General features: G+C 56.4%; 7 protein-coding genes across 7 annotated transcripts; 4 read left to right on the top strand and 3 right to left on the bottom strand.

Annotated features, from left to right (window-relative positions):
* Positions 1-463: 463 nt before the first annotated feature.
* On the bottom strand, positions 464-2,404 carry LY79DRAFT_509599 (PX domain-containing protein; the record flags this gene model as incomplete). Its single annotated transcript, XM_060554069.1, has 3 exons — positions 464-1,344; positions 1,406-1,859; positions 1,919-2,404. 3 exons carry the CDS (start codon positions 2,402-2,404, stop codon positions 464-466), a joined length of 1,821 nt encoding a protein of 606 aa, XP_060417348.1.
* A 478-nt stretch (positions 2,405-2,882) lies between these two features.
* On the top strand, positions 2,883-4,350 carry LY79DRAFT_626928 (cyclin domain-containing protein). Its single transcript, XM_060562116.1, has 2 exons — positions 2,883-3,376; positions 3,439-4,350. Exons 1-2 carry the CDS (start codon positions 3,152-3,154, stop codon positions 4,123-4,125), a joined length of 912 nt encoding a protein of 303 aa, XP_060417347.1. The 5' UTR covers positions 2,883-3,151; the 3' UTR covers positions 4,126-4,350.
* A 713-nt stretch (positions 4,351-5,063) lies between these two features.
* On the top strand, positions 5,064-6,010 carry LY79DRAFT_667463 (uncharacterized protein; the record flags this gene model as incomplete). Its single annotated transcript, XM_060563382.1, has 2 exons — positions 5,064-5,301; positions 5,481-6,010. 2 exons carry the CDS (start codon positions 5,064-5,066, stop codon positions 6,008-6,010), a joined length of 768 nt encoding a protein of 255 aa, XP_060417346.1.
* Positions 6,011-6,535: 525 nt separating this feature from the next.
* Positions 6,536-9,729, bottom strand: LY79DRAFT_667462 (F-box domain-containing protein; the record flags this gene model as incomplete). The annotated part of the gene is made up of 4 exons (XM_060563381.1): positions 6,536-7,033; positions 7,089-9,159; positions 9,212-9,552; positions 9,616-9,729. 4 exons carry the CDS (start codon positions 9,727-9,729, stop codon positions 6,536-6,538), a joined length of 3,024 nt encoding a protein of 1,007 aa, XP_060417345.1.
* A 2,064-nt stretch (positions 9,730-11,793) lies between these two features.
* On the top strand, positions 11,794-12,322 carry LY79DRAFT_544867 (uncharacterized protein; the record flags this gene model as incomplete). The annotated part of the gene is made up of 1 exon (XM_060557140.1): positions 11,794-12,322. A coding segment is annotated over exon 1 (380 nt), but the record flags the coding sequence as incomplete, so codon positions are not given.
* Positions 12,323-12,591: 269 nt separating this feature from the next.
* Positions 12,592-15,141, top strand: LY79DRAFT_65330 (transglutaminase-like superfamily protein). Its single transcript, XM_060562596.1, has one exon. The coding sequence runs from the start codon at positions 12,920-12,922 to the stop codon at positions 14,960-14,962; it is 2,043 nt and encodes a 680-aa protein (XP_060417343.1). The 5' UTR covers positions 12,592-12,919; the 3' UTR covers positions 14,963-15,141.
* Positions 15,142-15,320: 179 nt separating this feature from the next.
* LY79DRAFT_667460 (major facilitator superfamily domain-containing protein) lies at positions 15,321-17,353 on the bottom strand (the record flags this gene model as incomplete). The annotated part of the gene is made up of 2 exons (XM_060563380.1): positions 15,321-16,898; positions 17,105-17,353. The coding sequence occupies 2 exons, from the start codon at positions 17,351-17,353 to the stop codon at positions 15,321-15,323; spliced, it is 1,827 nt and encodes a 608-aa protein (XP_060417342.1).
* Positions 17,354-18,039: the final 686 nt, after the last annotated feature.

The following is an 18,039-nucleotide window of genomic DNA, read 5'->3' as shown; positions in this document are numbered from 1 at the left end:
AGGTAAACGGACCAATGTCCTCCCCACCTCTAGCGTCACAATCGAGAATTCTAGAGGACGTGCCGCTGCCGCCGCCACCGTCACCACCACCACCACAACCCATCGGAACCCAGACACCGACCTGTTCCCCCCTTCCTTCCAGGCCCATGAGGAGAGCTAGAAGATTGCGGAATCCATATTTGCCATTGTGCCAGGTCACACATGGCGCGAGCTGCAGCATAAATGAAATCACGGAGAGGTATGGGGTGGGGGGAAGAACAAAAGGCTCATACTTTGGGAATCTATGGATGGGTAGGGGAGCACATACAGGACGGATACAGCATTACACGTCATGCGAGGGCTTTTGAAAAGCGCCTGTACCAAAGCCAAAAGGGTCTCGCTTGGTCAAAAGGTTGCCCCCTCCCTTCGTCGGGCGCCTTTTCCGTCGCCCGTCCCTCGCAAACAAACTGGCGTGACCGACTCATCAAAAGGTGCTGGTCGCCAATCGGCTTGCCGCGTTTCTCGCATCCACTCGGTCCTCGTCGTCTTCTTCTGCCACACCGGAAAGACTCGCCCGGCCACCCGCTATGCCGAGGCCCTGGTTCTGTCCTGTACCTTGTCCATCGTGGCCGTCTCCCTCCTCGGGCAGGCCCGCAATAAGACTTCCGGACACGCTGCGGTTCATCGTGTCGGTACGTCGTGGAACACCGCTCCAAGCATCACCCTTGGGTCCTTGGCTAGCAGCTACGGCGGCCCTTCTTACGGGAGGGTGAGACTCGCGTCCGAGTCGACTCAGACCGCCAGATGCATCGATGGCGCGAATGTCCGGTCTCACGCTCTCCAACACGGCAAGAGCACGTCGTTCCGCCTCAATCTCGCGAATGACATACTCTCTGATGCTGAGTCGCAGGTCCGCTGCGGTTCTCGCAAACCACTTCCGCCGTTCTTGCACGAGGTTTTGCGTGACACGCGTCGTCTTCTGGTAGAGGTAGGTCTCGTTCTGGCGCGCATCATCAAGAGCAGTGATGGCCTCGTCGACCTTTTCCCGCCTGACGTTGGAGCTCGCCTTGAGACGATCGGCGGCGTTGAGCTTGCTGCGTGTGTTCTCCTGTGCCTGGAGGAACTCGCGGATGAGGATTTGCCGGTTTGTGAGTGTCTCCTTGACGATAAAGGCGTCCTGCGAATGGTACTGGAAAGGATCGCCGATCGTGGTGGCCTCTGCGGTTGCTTGTGCAGCGTGATAGTCGCCAACCGTCTGCACAATCTTACCAAGCTTCCGGTAGGCGTTGGCGAGACCCTGATGGGGCTCTTGGATGTGCATTGAGCCAAGCTTGACGCCAAAGTCAGACTCGGCCAATCCCAGACCTGGATGATATCAGACCGGTGAGGACGACGCGTTATCGGGGCTGTATTGACGTGGACTTACCTCGGCGAGACTTTACAAGCTTATCAACCTTGTGGCCAGCATCCATGGTTCCCAAGTAGAAGAGCTTCACGATCGGGCGAGCCTCCTGGAGCTCGGGGGTGTCATCCGGCGGAGGCGCAAACTGCTTCAAGATCTTCCTGCGCACGCCGGTCGCCGGCTGCTTCATCTTGACCATAGGGCTGTAACCGAAATCACTCTCCACGAAGAGGACCATCTCGTCGTCCCTCATAAGGACTTCGTTGCTGCATACATAGTTGAACCACCTTTGTAGCAAGGCCTTCACGCGGGCTTCGTCCTCGTCAGTGCCGGCGCCGGCTGATGTCACGGCGGGAGGTACCGTTGGTACCAGACATTCGGGATTCGCAGAGATGAGGTGTTCCGCCAGCTTTACGAATTCCGAGTGAAAGCGGCGCACGTCGCGGTACTGAGTCGTACGGAATCTTGGGAGGTTTGTCTGCAGCTCTTGTCAGACATCTTTACTCCACCGCATCTCCAAGCGGGAATGCTCCTTACGTGAACGTCGAACCGCAAGATGGGGTCCTTCTTTCCGGTTCGCTCAAGGCCGGTAATCTTAGCTTGAAGTCTGAACTGAGGTTGCTGGGGTTTGCGAGGCTGCTGGTCCCGGCTGGCCTGTCCACCCACATTCGGCGGACCTCCTTGTTCATGCGATTTCTGAGGCAGCTCAGGTCCAGGGCTTTCGGCGCTGGTCCGGGCTTCTGAGCCGACTTCGGTCCTCGACTCTTGTGTTTCCACCTCAGTCGCCGATTGGGTGCTCGCGGTATCCGGCCGTCTGTACTGCTCATCACCAAAGTCCTCACGGCCCTGTGGGTTTGCGTCGCCGGGGCTCGGTGTGTAGCCAAAAGGAGAGCCAGGCCGATCGCCGCTCAGATCAGCATCGAGGGATGCGAAGTTGCCCTGGTTGGGCCGGGGCGAGGAGCCTGGTGAGTTGCCCCAGGGCGATGCGCCGGCCTCTTCATTGATGGAGGCGCTGTAATCCATGATCGTAGCGGCGTTCCTATCGTTCGTCGTCGATCGTCGTTATCACCTGTGTGCGATGCGTTCGGTGTTGTCGATGGTTGGTTGGGTGGACGGATCACGACTGGCCGACTAAGCCGATGCGGGGAAGAGGGAGAAGGGTATGGACGGGTCACTTTGGTATTCGAGATGTCAGGCCATCCATTGACCAAGTCGGCTGCGAATTGTTCGAGGTGTATCGAATGAGATGTCCTGGTAGACCGATGTTGTGTTCCCGCGAGAATCGCCCTCGTGTGGTTCGCAAGCTGAGCGGGATTGCGAAGCGTGGTGTCGAGGAACCAGGGAGCCTTTCTCCACGCAGCTGCCTTGAATTGGCCCAGAGCCCTTTCGTAACCAGCCAGCCAAAACCTCAGGTACCGTCTCAAGAGCCTAAGTCTGCCTGTGAGGCCAGAGCGTGGAAACGCTAAGCCGAAGCGGAGGGGAGAAGTGGGGCTGCCTGGACCGCAAGAAGAGGGGAGCTCGGGCCAGCCTCCAGTTGCTTCTGGCCGCACTGCTCGTCCGACCTCAGCCAAAGTGACGACACACACGGCATCGCGCCTGACTAACTTGTCTTGACAGCTATCCGCGTCGACCAATGAGAAACCCGAATTTCGGACGACAGCGACATCTATATCCGACACTTTCAGCCTCGCGATAGCCATTCTTCAGCCTTTGACTGTTTGTGGGAACCTCCAAGGACGACGGTGGCGACGATATATCGAGGCGCAAACGATGGCACATATGACCAATCCGCTGGCCACGGCTGACCAGCTCTACAAACGCAATTCTTTTAGCTCTCTCCCGGCCGACCTGCAGGATGTCATCTACTATGCGACTCAGTGCCTAACTCAGGCCGCCGGCGTGCTGCTCGACCTGCCACAATCAACAACAGCGCAAGCAAACGTTCTTCTGGCACGGTACTGGCTCGTGGAGTCGCCAATGGCAGGGGAGTTCAGCGTAAATGCCCCTATCTTGCTCCCACGAGACACTCGCGGCAGGCCACTAACAGGAGTTCTTAGGACGTATCGGCCGCAGCCCTTTACCTAGTCTCCAAGATGGGACCACTCCCGCGCACGACTCGCGATATCTCAAACGTCTACGCCTACCTTCTCTCACCCGCGTCGCCCCTCTTCCGCGGCGAGCCCCCGGACCCTAACAAGCGTCGCCCGGACCCGACGACGTACTATCAGACGGACGGCGAGTACGCTGCTTTCCAGACGCGGATGCTAGCGGCTGAGGCGCGGATTCTGTGGGCCCTGGGGTTCGATACGGCGGTAGCGCTGCCGCACGCGCTGGCCGTGACGTACCTTCAGGCACTCGACTTCGTGGGGAAACCAAAGGGCGAGATGGCGGCGCGGGTCATCGCACACCTGAACACGGCGCTGCTGAGCCCGCAGATGCTGTATCTCACACACCAGCCGCATGCGCTGGCGACGGCAGCGGTGTACATTGCGGCCCGAGAAGCCGGAGCGAAGATGCCCGAGGTGGCGTGGTGGGAGGTGTTTGACGTCGAGAGGGAGGAGCTCGGGTTTCTTGTTGTGGGGATGAGGAGCCTTGAGGGCTGGGTGAGAGGGGTCAAGGAGACAGGCTTGTTGGCCGGTGGGATGATTACGAGGAGCGTTATTGAGAGAGAAGCAAGGAGACGAGCTGGGGAGGCCGACGAGGAAGACGAGCTTATGGCGTTAATGGACCAGAAGACGGCATAATCGGCAAGGCTACATGATAGGTGTTTTGCCCAGTGGCCAATGGCCAGAATGACTAGAAGTTTGATACCCCTTAACAGTACAGCACACACAACATTGTGTGAGATGAGTTGTCTGCCCCGTTATGAGAGAAACAGTACGTAAAGTTGCATCAGCGGTCATCTTCACTGGAGTCCTAGGGTAGAGTGCCAGGATGGCTCGCTTAGACACGCAATACCTTTGTCGATGTGCAAGTTAGAGCATCTTCTTGCCAATTTATGGTGATATATATCCAAGCCGTATATCTGCAATAGCCCTCCACGCAACTGACCAGGCACCCAAAATCGTGTTCTAGTCTTTCCACTGTCTGCCACAAAGATATCAAGGGGGGGGGGACTCTACATTCGCTCATACATTGTCTCAAAATGCTCGTGCACAACGCCACAGGGATCAGTCTGGAAAGTAAGATCTATATCTATTTGAGGTTTGTTCAGAGTCGCTTGAAGCTGAGGCTCTGAGAACTGTGATGAAATCAAGGAGTCAGACATATCATGGAGCCTTTGTATAGAGCGATAGGCCAGCTAGGCCATATAATCTGAGTTGACTTATTAGGACAACAACAACAACAAGCCCCTGAGTGAAGGTGTAAAAGCGATCAAACCTCGGCATGAAGTAACCACAAAGAAAACGTCCCTTATCGCCTCTCACTCACCGGCTTCATCCCGTTTCCCCTTTTGCGCAGCAACAAAGTCCCCTAGACGCAAATCGGCTTCTCTCGCCGTTCGCTTTCACCCGCCCAAGAATTACAGATTTCTCGCCTTGGCCCTTAACATTTGAGGTAAAAACAGCAATAGCCCCCCCCCCTCACCAGCAAATCTCATCATCGCGATTTAGTAAACCTTTACTTTCACCTCCAGCTCACCCAGGGATCTCCTCGTGAAGCAACCCACGCAACGCCCAACATGTTCAACGCCACCTTCGCCACCCTATTCTTCTTGCCCGAGGAGGTGGATGATCGAAACGAGCCGCCTCTCCTCGCCATGCTCTGGACCATCTGTCTCGAGCTCATCATTGTCTTTCTCTCGATCTGGGTTCTCTGTGAGCGCTCTCTTCGCATCAAGATACAGCAGGAGATGATTGAACACGAGAGTAAGTTGGCTGAGCACGAGGGCAAGTTGGCCAAACTCATCTCCGAGTTCAGTGAGTCTCCCCCTCTCCCCCGTCTACTCTGGTTGTGCCCCTTTTCTTCCCTCCCTCTCAACGTCGAGTCTTGCCTCTTGGGTCTGGTTGCCTTCTAGTGCTCTTTGGTATTTGTGAGGGGTCAATAATACTCCAAGGTCAAGGCGCATACAACTGACACAAAACCCCTCCCCCCACAGAGCAAGTCTTCATCTATGCCCAGGGCCTCATCGCCGATTTCAACGATTTTGCCGCCCCCTTCCACGAGAACATCATGGGTTTCTTCGATATCATGGATCTGATCGCCGGCGCCGGCGCCATCGCTGCCGCCCCCGCTGGTGTTGACATTTCCCCTTCTGCTTCCTGCCCCCACAACAAGTTCATGCGGAAGGCCGAGGAGTGCCTCATCCTCGCCGCCTTTACCCGCAAATCCCTCTGCAACCTCTTGGAGTACGGCTACGACGATGCCGTGGCCCAGGCCGGCCCCATCGACGTCCGATATGCCCACGGCCTGGCCGAGTTCAAGAGGAGGATGGCCGAGCTCGAGGCCCAGTGGGAGCTCGAGCCTGACTCCGGTTCTGAACTTGAGGACGAGGACATCGAGGCCGACGGCCTGCCTTCTCTGTTCCCCGCGTACGACCACACGACACACCTCGTCAGCTTCTGTGACGAGAACAGGGTCGTCATCCCCAACACCCAGGACAAAAAAGATGGCGAGCTGCTTGTCTAAACCAACTTAGGTTGTGAACCGCACTCTTGCTTATTATTGGTAGCGGCGTCTGGCAACCAGGATACTGGATAATGGGATCGGGTCGGGCTCCTAGTAGACATCTGCAAATATGTTGAGAATCCTCGGACGTTTTTGAGGTAAGGGCACGAGAGAAGGTGAGAAGACCACTGCTAGGCAGAGAAAACTTGCTGCCCTTCTCCTTGGCAGATTCATACTGCTTAATAACAGCCTTTTGCCTATTGGGCAAGGAAAACCAAAAACTCTCCAGCTTTCATACCATTTACGCCAGGCTTTGATCCGTTAGTGCCGGGGTATTGTCCAGATGATCCAATCCAAGAGATATCGCCTAGAAAACCAATCAACGCCGATCCTTTTGTAAATCCTGTCGCGGCCCTCAATTTCAAACATGTCATATTTCCGCAAGATGTACAATTCCCATTGCACAACAAAGTGGACGGCCGGCATGGGCCAAAGCATCATGGACAGCCATGGTTTGTGACCCTGATCCATCTGTCTACCAAGAAATCACAGCCGGCCCGTCATGACTTCCTTTTTGAATATGCGGACGTCCCAGACATCGTAGAAGTGCACGCCTTCAACCGTTTCAAGCTTTGTGTTGGCCACGATATCAGTATCCTCATCATCGCTATCACTGTCTGTTTCCCACCCCGGCAGAGGCAACGGCGGGAAGACCCCGGACCCACCACCAGTAGCAGTGGCAGTCCCGGCGCCGCCGAAGGTCCCGAATGAAGAGCCTGCGCCGGTCTTTTTCTTACCTTTCTTGTTCTTTTTCTCCTCCGCCTTGGCGGCAGGCGTCTGAGGAGGCGGACGAATAATGCGCTCGACCCGGTCATCATCAATGGAGATCCACTCGAGTTTCAAATCTGGGTAGTGGCAGAGGTTGTCGACGATGAACCTCCGAGTCTCACGCATGACCCAGACACAAGTGTCGTCATTTCTGAACTGCGTGACATTCAAAGCACGGAGGCTCACGAGCCCCGCGATATGCTGCATGAAGACATGCTGTAAAAGTGATCAGAATCTGTCCAAAGAGTAAAAGGTTGCTTGGTCGACTTACGATAGCGCGGATCCCAACCGCCGCCGCTAGCTCTTCAAGTTTCTTTCCGCGATTACAAATCAGCAGCATAGCCTTCTCGTCAACGTCCCAGCTCGGACCAGAATCGTTCTTAATCATTAGCTTGTTGAGAGTTGGCATGTGCTTCTTGAGAACGAGGCGACGGATCTGGTCCATGACAACGTTGGTTTTTGGCGCGAAGCTCTCTGGCTTGTACTTGGCCGACCGCTCCAGCATGAAGAGTTCAGTAACTTGCTCCAGCTGGCCCGCAAACGTGAGAAAGGTGATGGATACGTTGTCTGTAAAGATCTTTCGCAGCGGGAGCGGCTGGACCTTGTTTTCCTTGGCCAACATTGTCCAAATTGGAGCTTGGTTGCCGACGTTCAGCAACGTCAGTCTCTTGAGAGCCCGTACGTCGATAGCTGCCCTGAGCACGGAGGCTTTGACTGGGACCAGGTGAACACTAAATGACTTCAATGCTACGCCTCTCGTCGACCGGATGTACTCGCTCATTACTTCATCTTCGCCGTGAGCCGTGGTGGCTATACCATTGACTTGCTTTTCCACGTCGCGGATCTCGGCCTCTGTCGCATTTAGCTCGGTGCGTACGTTGTCGATATCCCGGTAGTAGCCCTGCAACTGATTCTCCCCAGACCGAATGCGGTCTCTGTCTTGAGGATATGTATTTCGCAAAACATCAAGCTTTTCGTGTACGCTATCAGCCTCAGAAAGGAGATATTGCAGGCGAAGGACCAATGTCTCAAAATTTGTCTTTTGTGTTGCCAAGGTTGCTGCAGCTCGAGCTGTCGTTGGCGATTCGAACGCGGCGTCTTGGGCTTGAGAAGTAATGGTTTTGGGGGCTGCAACGGGTTCGTCCTTGTTCTGGTCGGTCTTGATATCCAAAGGCTCCTCGGTCTCCTCAGTCGCGATAGGCTCCTCAACGTTGATGTCCTCAGGGTTGGCATCTGTTCCAAAGCTCGTTTTTGGCTTCGCGCTGGTCTCCGGTACGACTGGGCAAGGCTCAGAGACGCAAATACTAGGGGCTGGTTGAGTGCCAGCATCCGCTGTACTTGGAGCGGTGACGGTCGAAGGGGTTGCATGAGAGGTCCCAGGCCCGGTTTCCGTCTGGGTTTCCGCCTTTGTCGCAGCCGCCGTCCTCGCTTGCTCTGCTTCCAGATATTTTCTGCTGGCCTTTTCTATCATCTCCAGGATTTCTTGCTTCGAGCCATCATCGGCGTCGCCATCCGTTACGCTCGCCATGAGCTTCGTCGAAACCTCTCGGAGTCTTTCCATGAAGGCCTCTGCAGGTGATCCAGCTTCCTTTGTGTTCACAGTCGTGTCGACCTTCTCCTTTCCCTTCAGGGTCTTACGCTGTGTTCTCTTGACGAGAAATGGCTCCACGTCGAACACCCTACCCAGCACGGACTCCTGGCTCTTGCGCTCTTCTTGTGCGCGGAATGCTTTTGCTGGTCCACTCGCCTCATCCCAACCGGGCGCTGATGGCATGGGAACGACTTGAAACTCGTCATCCTGGTCGGAATCGTCGGGGTCGGCCTCGGGAGGAGGCTTTCGGGATTGGGAAGCAAGATGTGTAGAGAAGGACAGCTTCAGTTTCGTGAGAGTAGAAGCTGAGTTGCGCACGCAGGACTTGATCTCGGTAACGATATCCAGAGAATCGATGTCGAGAACGGCAAGCGAGTTCAGTTTACGGAAGCCCGACAACGTCGCAGGCTCGTGGGCCAATATCCTCCGCCTACTCCTAGGCGCGGGCCTCAACGCTGGCGGCAAGGGGGGCGGCGGGCCGAGAGTAGGATTGTACGGAGGCGGGAGGGGCAAGGACATGCTTGCGAAAGGTGGAGGCGGCGGCGGCGGCACTGCAGAGAAAGCCGGCAAAGGATCCCAGTGACCTTGGGTCGAGGTAGGCTGAGGAGGCAGGCTCGATGTGTACGGCAGGGGGGGAGGTATCTCGAAGAGAGACGGGCCGGCCTGCATTCGAATGTGGAGGTTCTTCAGAGGCGCAATCTGGTGTAGGGCCTTGTATACAGGACGGCTGAGTTCGACGCGGATGTTCCATCTGGTGTTGCGAGGGTCAGCGTGAGCTGCGGGTCGGCGACTGTCGGACGTACCTAAAAGTCTCGAGCGACTTTGCATTCTTGAGTGTCAACAATAGCAAGGTGTTCATAAACTTGCCGCAGCTGGCGCTGTACAGGTAGGGCTTGTAGGCGGCCTCAGCCTTGTCGCCGGCACTCAGGGTGTCGAGGGAGATGTCCCTCAGATGCTGGGCATAGTTGTAATCGCTGGACACGAAGGTCTCGAGACCACCAGCCAGACTGTCGATGGGAGAATCGAAGGACGGATCATCTTCATCGGGGAAGACAATGTGGAAGTTGCGATAGAGCTGGGCGGCAGCTAGTTCGCGAAAGTGCCTGGAGACGAGGGCGAGGCAGATGAGGTCGCTTTGGCAGCACTGGGAAAAGGTCAGTCGTTGTGGATCGCATGCGAGAGCAGGGAATCGGGGGATCGATCTGACATGGCTGAAGATATCCTTCTGGGTTTCGAGAGGAAGGTCAAGGAAGTTGAGCGGTTTGGCTGTGCTCTCGGAGGCAGCATCAGCCTTGTCGCAAGACTCGGCGGCGGAAGCCATCGTGGGCGAAAGTTTAGTGGCGCAGGCAGTGGAATACGCCGTCTGACTGTTGTTGGAAGAGTAACTAACCCTGGGAAGTATGACCAAATGGAAATAGGGCCCAACTAAGTAGGGGTTTATGACGGGTAATGCGGAGGACGCGAACAGAGGCAACGAGGTGGAGGGTCCTATCTCTGCTTCTTTGGTCGTATGTTGTTGGGCAAAAGGGTTCTCTACCTACCGTGGGTTGGGGTAGGTAGGCATGAGGGCAAGACACATGGAAGAAAGATACGGAGACAGCAATACAATGAACCCGATACACTACCTACCTTCCCACCTACCTCCCTACCTACCTACCCTGGCAGACATTCCTGCGGACAACGACAAGGGCAACATGGGAGACCGGGAAGGGCCAGTTGCAGGAGGGGCACGCCTTGGGAGGGGGTGCCCCCCCCCCCCCCCCCCCCCCAGCCTCTCAGACAGAGAAGAGACAGCAACAGCGACAGCGCTGTAAGGCCAACCAGCCAGCCAGCCAGCCAGCCAGTCAGCCTCCGTGTCCCGGCCTTCTCTTCCCCGTCGTGCACAGGGCGATAGGTTGCAGGGCAGCCACTGTCGGGCGAGCTTTGCGCCAGCCTGAGGCGCATTGCGGTCCGTCTGCGTGGCAGGGAAAGAAGGAAGGGGTCTAGCGCTCAGACTTTGGACATGCATGGCTCGCAGCCCGCGCCGCGCCGCGCAGCACAGCACAGAAACAGAGCCAGCACCACCAGCATGGGCAAGGGCATGGGCGCATCCACACCAGCACGAGGTACTCAATTCATCTCAGCCCCACCTATCGTCCTTGTTGGTTTCTCATCTCGGATCTCTTTGAGAGATCCCCATGATCCATGATGAATTGCATTTTACGAGCCCCGTCGTTCCGTACGACGGGGCTCTTCCACACCGCATGCTTCTGTTTTAGGTAACGTCTTTAGTTTCCTTTATATGACTGCTCAAGAAAAGCAAGCCGAACGCCGTCTCAAGGGGAGGCTGCTGAAGACTGTACGTACGGCCATGCTATGGGGCTATGAAATGCATGATCAACGAGAAACAAACCCAGTGCGATTGTGATCGGCAGAAGAGCCCGATTCTGGACGATGCCATGACGTGGACCCGAGCGGCAAGGCGAAGAGCTGGTCGTGTACGGATACTTTGCCAGAGATTGTGGCTTCGATTGGCTATCGGCCACGGGACTTGCTGGTCAATATGTACTAAGGGAGACAGACAATGGGAATTCGGACTTGACTGAGGTGGGTCTGACCGGTAGCTTACATTTGCCGTATGTTTAGCGTCGGATTTCCAATATGGACATGGCTCAGCTACGAAGCGCAACGACGCCGTTGTGGAGAGTTGGTGAGACTGCGTAGGGCCACCCAAATACTTGTGAGAAGCCGGTGGTTATGATAGTCTGTCACAACTTCGCTGTTTCCACCAAGGTTCGACATCTGAAACGATACCCCAATGCCGCAACCACGGTGAACTAATATCCGTTTGACCGTTTTCTGGAAGGACTGTCATAAGGGCCCAGTAACACAAGCGGCCAGCCACTTACCAAGACATTTCGGGTGCCGGACACACCTGTACTCCAGCGTGAGGCGGTGATCGGCCTTAGCGCATCCGCTCCCAAGGGGAAAGCCCCACTCCGCAGTTCCTTCCCCACCAACAAGGCTGGGCGGTGCCGACTGATCCAGACCGGCAAGGAACCAGGGGGGGTTCCAAGGCTCACCCACTTGGACAAGACGCCACTGTGCATAACCTCGACGGATCTTAAGTTTTGGTCAACGTAAAATAAAATAGAAATACAGACCAACAATTAGGATAACAGAGAGAAAGGCAGCCAACATCAGATAGAGAGGTGGGGGGAGGGGAGGGGATGAGGAGGGGAGGAGACGACAGGGGGGGACATACAGGAGGGTCCTCTTTCTGGTCTCATGTCCCCGATTCTGTTAAGGACCGCCTTCGATTAGTGCCACAGTTGCCGTGATTCTATCTATTCCTGTTCAATTCATGCAGATACCCGACTCTCCTCATCCTTCCCTCCTCTGTTTTGCCCGTTTTTGAGTCCATGTTTATACCCTCTTGGCTCTCTATAAAAACTGCATTGCATGTGTGCATTGCGCTCACTGCGTGTAACCAGCCCAATCATTCCTCGAGTCCGAGTTTGGCCCCAATCCCGCCGCCATTTTCAACCTGCTCCGAGACCTTGTTGGTCTGGACTGCCTCCCTCCTTCCTCTTCTCCCTCGCCCTTTCCCACTCCACTCTTCTTCTTGCTCTGGCTCTCCTCATTCTTCCCTTCGACAGATTACTGTTCAGCCGTCTACCTGTCCTACCACCTTTCTCTTCCCCAACCAACCCCCCTGTCGCAGCTTAGCGTTGTTGCGTCCCGTCAACCAACCAGACGACCCTGATCCTGCTGCTGCCTGCTTGCCTGCCTGCCTGCCTGAATGAATGAAGTACCGGTACTAGATTCCTTCCGTACCTACCTACCTAAAGTTGTCTGCAAGCAACGGCCTCCGACCACAAAGTTGAGAGCATCGCCTCAATTCAACCTCTTTATTCGCTCCATATTTCTTGTAACACCTCCAAGACTTGTTCGTATGCCGACAACCGTGCCATTTATCAATTATCCTTCGCTCAACTGCATTCGCTTCTGCACCCTGTGCCAACCAGGTAGCCATAAGCCAGTGTGCTTTCTTCTTTCGCGACCGCTACAGACAAACACACTAATACCACCGTCAGCCCCTATACCCTCCTCAACCCCCCTTCTTTGTCTTGCGCTGGCCAGCCGTCTCTCGCTTTTTTTCCATATCCAAATCTTCGACTTGTAGGACGCCGTCTACAGACACAGCCGGTCAATATCTGCCAATCATTCCCCCTCCTGTTGGCGAATCGAGCGCCCCAGTCCTCAATACGCCCCTTCGTACCAAAGTACCCAATCCTTGTCGTGACTCAGTTGTCGAAGACCTGCCTGCTGTCTATTGCTCAATTGGGACATCGTGCTGTGACCAACGCGGTCCGGATTGGTGGGGGGCTTCAGCTAATTAGCGACCAACACCCGCTCGTTTCATCCATCGTATATACAGCCCACCTGTTCCCAACTCCAACTGAGTTGCGGTAGACTTCTTCTCGACACGTATCCCACCATCTTCGAGTCTCGTTCGCCCAGAATCAGTCATGGCTGACGTCGAGGAGCCCAAGTTCAACACCCTGGCCGAGAGAATCGCCGCCCTGAACCAGCAAAAGAATTTCCAAGCCCCTGAAGTCAAGGCAAAGCGACCCCCGCCCCCGCCTCCGCCAACGAATCGTCCTGCGCCGCGCAGCCAGACGCTTCCTGTCGTTCAAACAAACGGTCTCCCGACGCCTCAGATCAGTCCCACGATCCCTCCCCGGCCGATCAAGACAGCACAGACAAAGCCCAGCCCGCCGCCGTTGCCCCGGCGAACAACTGATTCATCCCAGGTGTCGGTCGAGACGCCGGCTTCTAGAGACCGCATTGCCCCCCCACCCCTCCCTAGTCGCACGTCGACCCAGCAGATCTCGCCAGCTTTGCCCCCTCGGAGGCCTTCCACTCAGCAATTGACGGTGCGCCGTAGCTCGAATGCTTCTGAGATTTCCAACTTGTCATCTCTCTCATTGAACCATACAGTATCATCTGCTACCAGCGTCCATTCAATCGATGGCCCTGCGCGCAAACTGCCGCCTACTTTGGATCAAGCAAACTTGCCCCCGCTGCCACCAACAAAGAGAGAACGGGAAGCTCGAGCAAAAGAGGTTGCCGTCCAACAGCCACAGCAACCCAAATTCCCTCTTGTGTCGGCCCACTCTTCGCCTGCTGTTCGACAAATCGAGCCTCCTCAGAGACCGGTGCTACCCCCGCGATTGACATCGAGGTCACCGAACCAGCAAGTCCATGAGCCATCGCTGCGTGAAGAAACACCAGAGAAACCGAGACGGTTGCCCCCGCCCCCAACATCGTACATCAAGTCACAGCCGCAGGCAAACGGCTACACTACCCAGGAACAGCAAGCAAACGGTCGGCCACCGTTGCCCGTCAGACGGTCAGACGTTGGTGACGACGCCCCACCACCCATCCCGCTCAGTTCCCGTCCCAGTGTCGCACAGATCGAGGCTGTCTCGGCCAAGGCAAATGCCCGCGCAGTTGACTGTTTGATCTGTCGTGACTTTTCTGGTCCCGATGGCGTCGCTGCTCAGTACCCTAGGCAGTCGCTTCCCAGAAACGATCCTGTAGGGTATTTGGCACAGGTGCTCTGCGGCCCATTTGTGTCTCACACAGACAAAGCAAGAGCCATCTTCACCTGGTTCCATCACAACATCGCCTATGACTGTGCCGCCTTTTTTGGCAATTGCATTAGGGGTCGCTCTGGAGCCGAGACCATACTATTGGGCAAGGCCGTCTGCTCGGGTTATGCAGACACGTATAAAGAAATTGCCCTTCGTGCTGGCCTCGAATGTATCACGGTCACTGGTCACGGAAAGGGCTACGGGTACACTGCTCTGAAAAAGGGCGAGCGCCCGCCGCCCAAGAAGGCTGACGGACACGCCTGGAACGCCGTCCGGATTGACGGTGGGGAATGGAAGCTCCTTGATGCCTGCTGGGGCGCCGGCAATGTGTCAGATGTGACCAAGGAGTACACGGCTGACTTCAAGCCACATGAGTTCACCCGAAGAAATGACATTTTCGGACTCTCTCACTACCCATCCGATGACAGGCACTTCTTCCGCCCCGATGGTCGAGTCCCGACCTGGGAGGAGTACTACATCGGCCCAGTCCACGGTGACAAGCCCACCATCTACACCCTCGCGCATGAGGAAGGTGTCTGGGATCACACAGTCAGCCCCAAGGAGCTCCAGATTCCAGTTTACAGCGGTCAAATTGTGCGGTTTCAGTGGTCCAACAAATGTGAGCACTGGACATCAGAGAAGCATGGCAAGGGAAAGCCTCCGCTATTGTTTCTTAGTATTAAGGGGCGCGATGGTCGTAAGGAGGATATGGTCCCCATTGAGACAGACGGCTTCTGGCATTGGGTCGACGTGAACGCAATTGATCTGGGCGCGCCAGGTCAGAGCGTCAGTGTGGCCATGATCACGACGATCGATGGGCAGGACGCAAGAGGTATGACAGCCAAGGATTACTTTGCGAAGAAGGGCAAGTGCGGCATGAGCTGGACGTACCTCATGAGGTGGGAACTCATCTGAGAGGGACAGACACGTGAAGACGGATTTCATTGCTGATGACTACAACGGCCGGGCACTACACTGGAGTGATAGATAATGATAATGGGAATTTTCGGATCACGGGTTGTGTTTTTGATGGCGCTTTGGCTCTAAAGGAATCACATGCGCCATATAATTAGCAATGGTAAGTTCTATAGCTGCCCTGGTGTAAGGGCAACGGGCCAAGGTATATACACTGGACAGAATAGACAAGTTTGAACAGTGCCTGCTGCTCCTCTTTGGTCCAGGATTGTCTGACTCTTTTGTGCATTACTAGGCACTCTAGTTTCATTGGTGTATTGCAGTCCGGCGCCCTACAACCCAATCTCCAGTCACCACCTCAAAGCTGCAGCTCCTGCCATTTCCTTATCCGCCCTCCGTACTTATATATAAGCGCCGGAACGGGTATGAGTGCAGCCGCAATGAAACCCAGCACGCTATTCCCCCAGCCGAGCCCGAGGGCGTCGTACATTGGCGGCCCGGCCATGGGTAAAAACGCCGCAACGACGCTGCGGAAAACCGTAAAGGCCGCCATTGCCGAGGCGGCGTATAGCGGGTACGCGTCGATGACGTAGGCCTGTATGGGCTGCCAGATTCCCAGGATCGCGATGCCGAACGGCAGCAGCCCGACGACGGGCGCGGCCCAATGCGTCTTGAACTCGGCGGTCCAGCCGTACCAGAAGAAAGTGACGGGCAGCACAGCGGCGAAGTAGATGCAGTCCGGGAGGCGCATCTCGGGCTCGTAGACGCCGCCGTTGGCCTTTGTCATGCGGACGACGGTGCGGTCGGAGAGTGTGGTAAACAAGGCCATGCCGATGAGGTAGCCGAGGCCGAGGGGGATATAGACGAGCCCAGTGTTGCCGACGGAGAAGCCGTAGGTGGCGGTGAAGACGAGGGGGATGGTGCTGAAGAGCAGGTAGAGCACGCCGTAGGCGAAGGCACAGTAGAGGCTCACGCTGAATAGGATCGGAGAGCGGAAGAGCATTTTCAGGGGCCGGCTGAGCGCCCGCAAGAGGACCTGGGCGGAGGTGGGCTTGGGCGTGCCCGCCGGCGACGGGGGGTCGTCGTAGACGCTGCGGAGGTCGGGGCGGTCGAGCTCCGCGCGTAGGCGGGCGACCTTGCGGTCGATGAGGACGCGCGGGTTGGTCTCCTGGTTGAATACGGCGATGATGAGCGCCATGGGCGTGGCAGCGATGAGGGCGATCCACGAGCACCAGCGCCAGCCAAGGTTCTGGGCGATGTAGGCGCCCGCGACGGGCGCCAGGGTGGGGCCGATTAAGGGGCCGACCATCCAGATGGAGATGGCGAGGCCCCGCTCCGCGACGGGGAACATGTCCGCGATGACGCCGCCGCCGATGGCGAGGCAGCCGGAGCCACCAACGCCCGTGAGGAAGCGGAATATGGCGAGCGAGGCGATGGAGGGAGCGAGGGCGCAGCCGATGAGCCATGCGCAGAAGAAGAGGTTGGCGGCATCGAGGACGGGCCGTCGGCCGTACACCTCGGACAGGGGCGCGAGAAAGAGCGGACCGACGGCGTAGCCGAGCAGGTAGATGCTTACGGGGAGGGTGCCGACGGTAAGGTCATCATTTCCCAAGTCCTCGTTGAAGCGGCCGATGGCCGGGGCGAGGATCGAGGATGCGAAGGGCGTCATGAAGGTGATGCCCGACAGAAACCAGATGATGAGCCACTTGCGGGCCCGAGGGAAGTTCATGGGCATGGCGGGATCGGACTGGGCATCCCAGCCGACCAGGCCGGCGGAGAGGTCAGTGAGGGGGTGAACCGTGGCGGGGAGGGCATCGTCGTCGCCGCCGCCGCCGCCGCCATCCTTGTCCTTGTCCTTGTCCTTACGGCGGGAGACGAGGCTTGTAATGCGGGAGAGGCGGGAGCGCGTCGTCTGTATGGGCTCGACGAGGGTGTCCTGTAGTGCTTGTCAGTACTGGTCATCGAGCTGGTGTTTTCATGCAAACGCAGTGTCCATCTCGGTTTCTTTTTCCAGCGATATGTCGGACCCAATAAGAAATTGAGTGGCGGAGAAGTTGTTCGTGAAGTTCGTCGTCAAATCTTCCCCTTGGCAATGGACAGCCACCAAGCGTCTCCTCCACGGGAAGAAGAAGCCGTACTGACCTCCTGTGACCGCTGCTCGCCGTCCGTCGCGTCCTCAATGCCGGAGCTCCTTCCCCCCTCCGTCCGCGCCTCTTCCGCCTTTTCCAAATCATCTGCAGCGGTGAAGATGTGACGTTGTCTTTGGTCAGTCTCCTTTTCAGTCATCGTCGCCTGGTTCAAGGACTCTTCTTGGAGGCCGCGGGCGGCAGCACTGCCGCCGCCAACCACGCTTATCGTCACGTCCGCTTCTAATTCCTTTTCGGAACCCATGTTTGGCAAGAGAGATGTGGAGGGTTTTTCCCCCCCTCCTCGCTTTCCTTTTGTGTATCCCAAGTTAGCGGAGGAGGGCGAGTCGAGAGAAGCAATCGAAATTGGTCGATGAGAACGGCAGGAAAGAACTGGAATGAAGAAGGTTCGGTGAACCAAGTTACCACTGCCGGGTCCAACAACCGAGGGCGAGCAACACTTGGGTGCTAGTCGTATTTCGACTCCAATGACCTCTTTTTTTTTTTCTTTTCTCGCTCACAAGCCCATAAAAGCAAAGGTCCACGGCATTCATTACCTGGTAGAACGGCCGTTTAAGTCCAAACAATTACCCCTCCCTTCAATTCCTGTGCCGCATCTACCCTAGCCGATGCGACGATCATCAAGTTCAAGGGCGTATCGTGATTCGATGGGCAGCGTCAAGAGATCAGCAAATCGTCCTCCGCGGCACCCACCACCCCCTTGCTAAGGGGAGAGGTACTTTGCCAACGACAGGGAGACATGCAGCCTGCAGTCAAAAGCGGGCAATCCCCCCTCGGGGACCTGAAAACTCCATCTTTTATCTCCGGAACCCGTGTGGATTCGAGGTGAGGGGGTTTGGGGGTATGAACCACCATCATGTTGAGTATCGGGCATGATGCTTATCCTGCATTTTCCCGACTACCTATGTTATATCCAGTATGGTTGTATAG

Source organism: Colletotrichum navitas (genome assembly GCF_030913465.1).
Source record: "Colletotrichum navitas strain CBS 125086 chromosome Unknown LY79scaffold_12, whole genome shotgun sequence".
In the NCBI taxonomy this organism is placed as follows: Eukaryota; Fungi; Ascomycota; class Sordariomycetes; order Glomerellales; family Glomerellaceae; genus Colletotrichum; species Colletotrichum navitas.
This window is presented reverse-complemented; position numbering and strand designations above follow the sequence as displayed.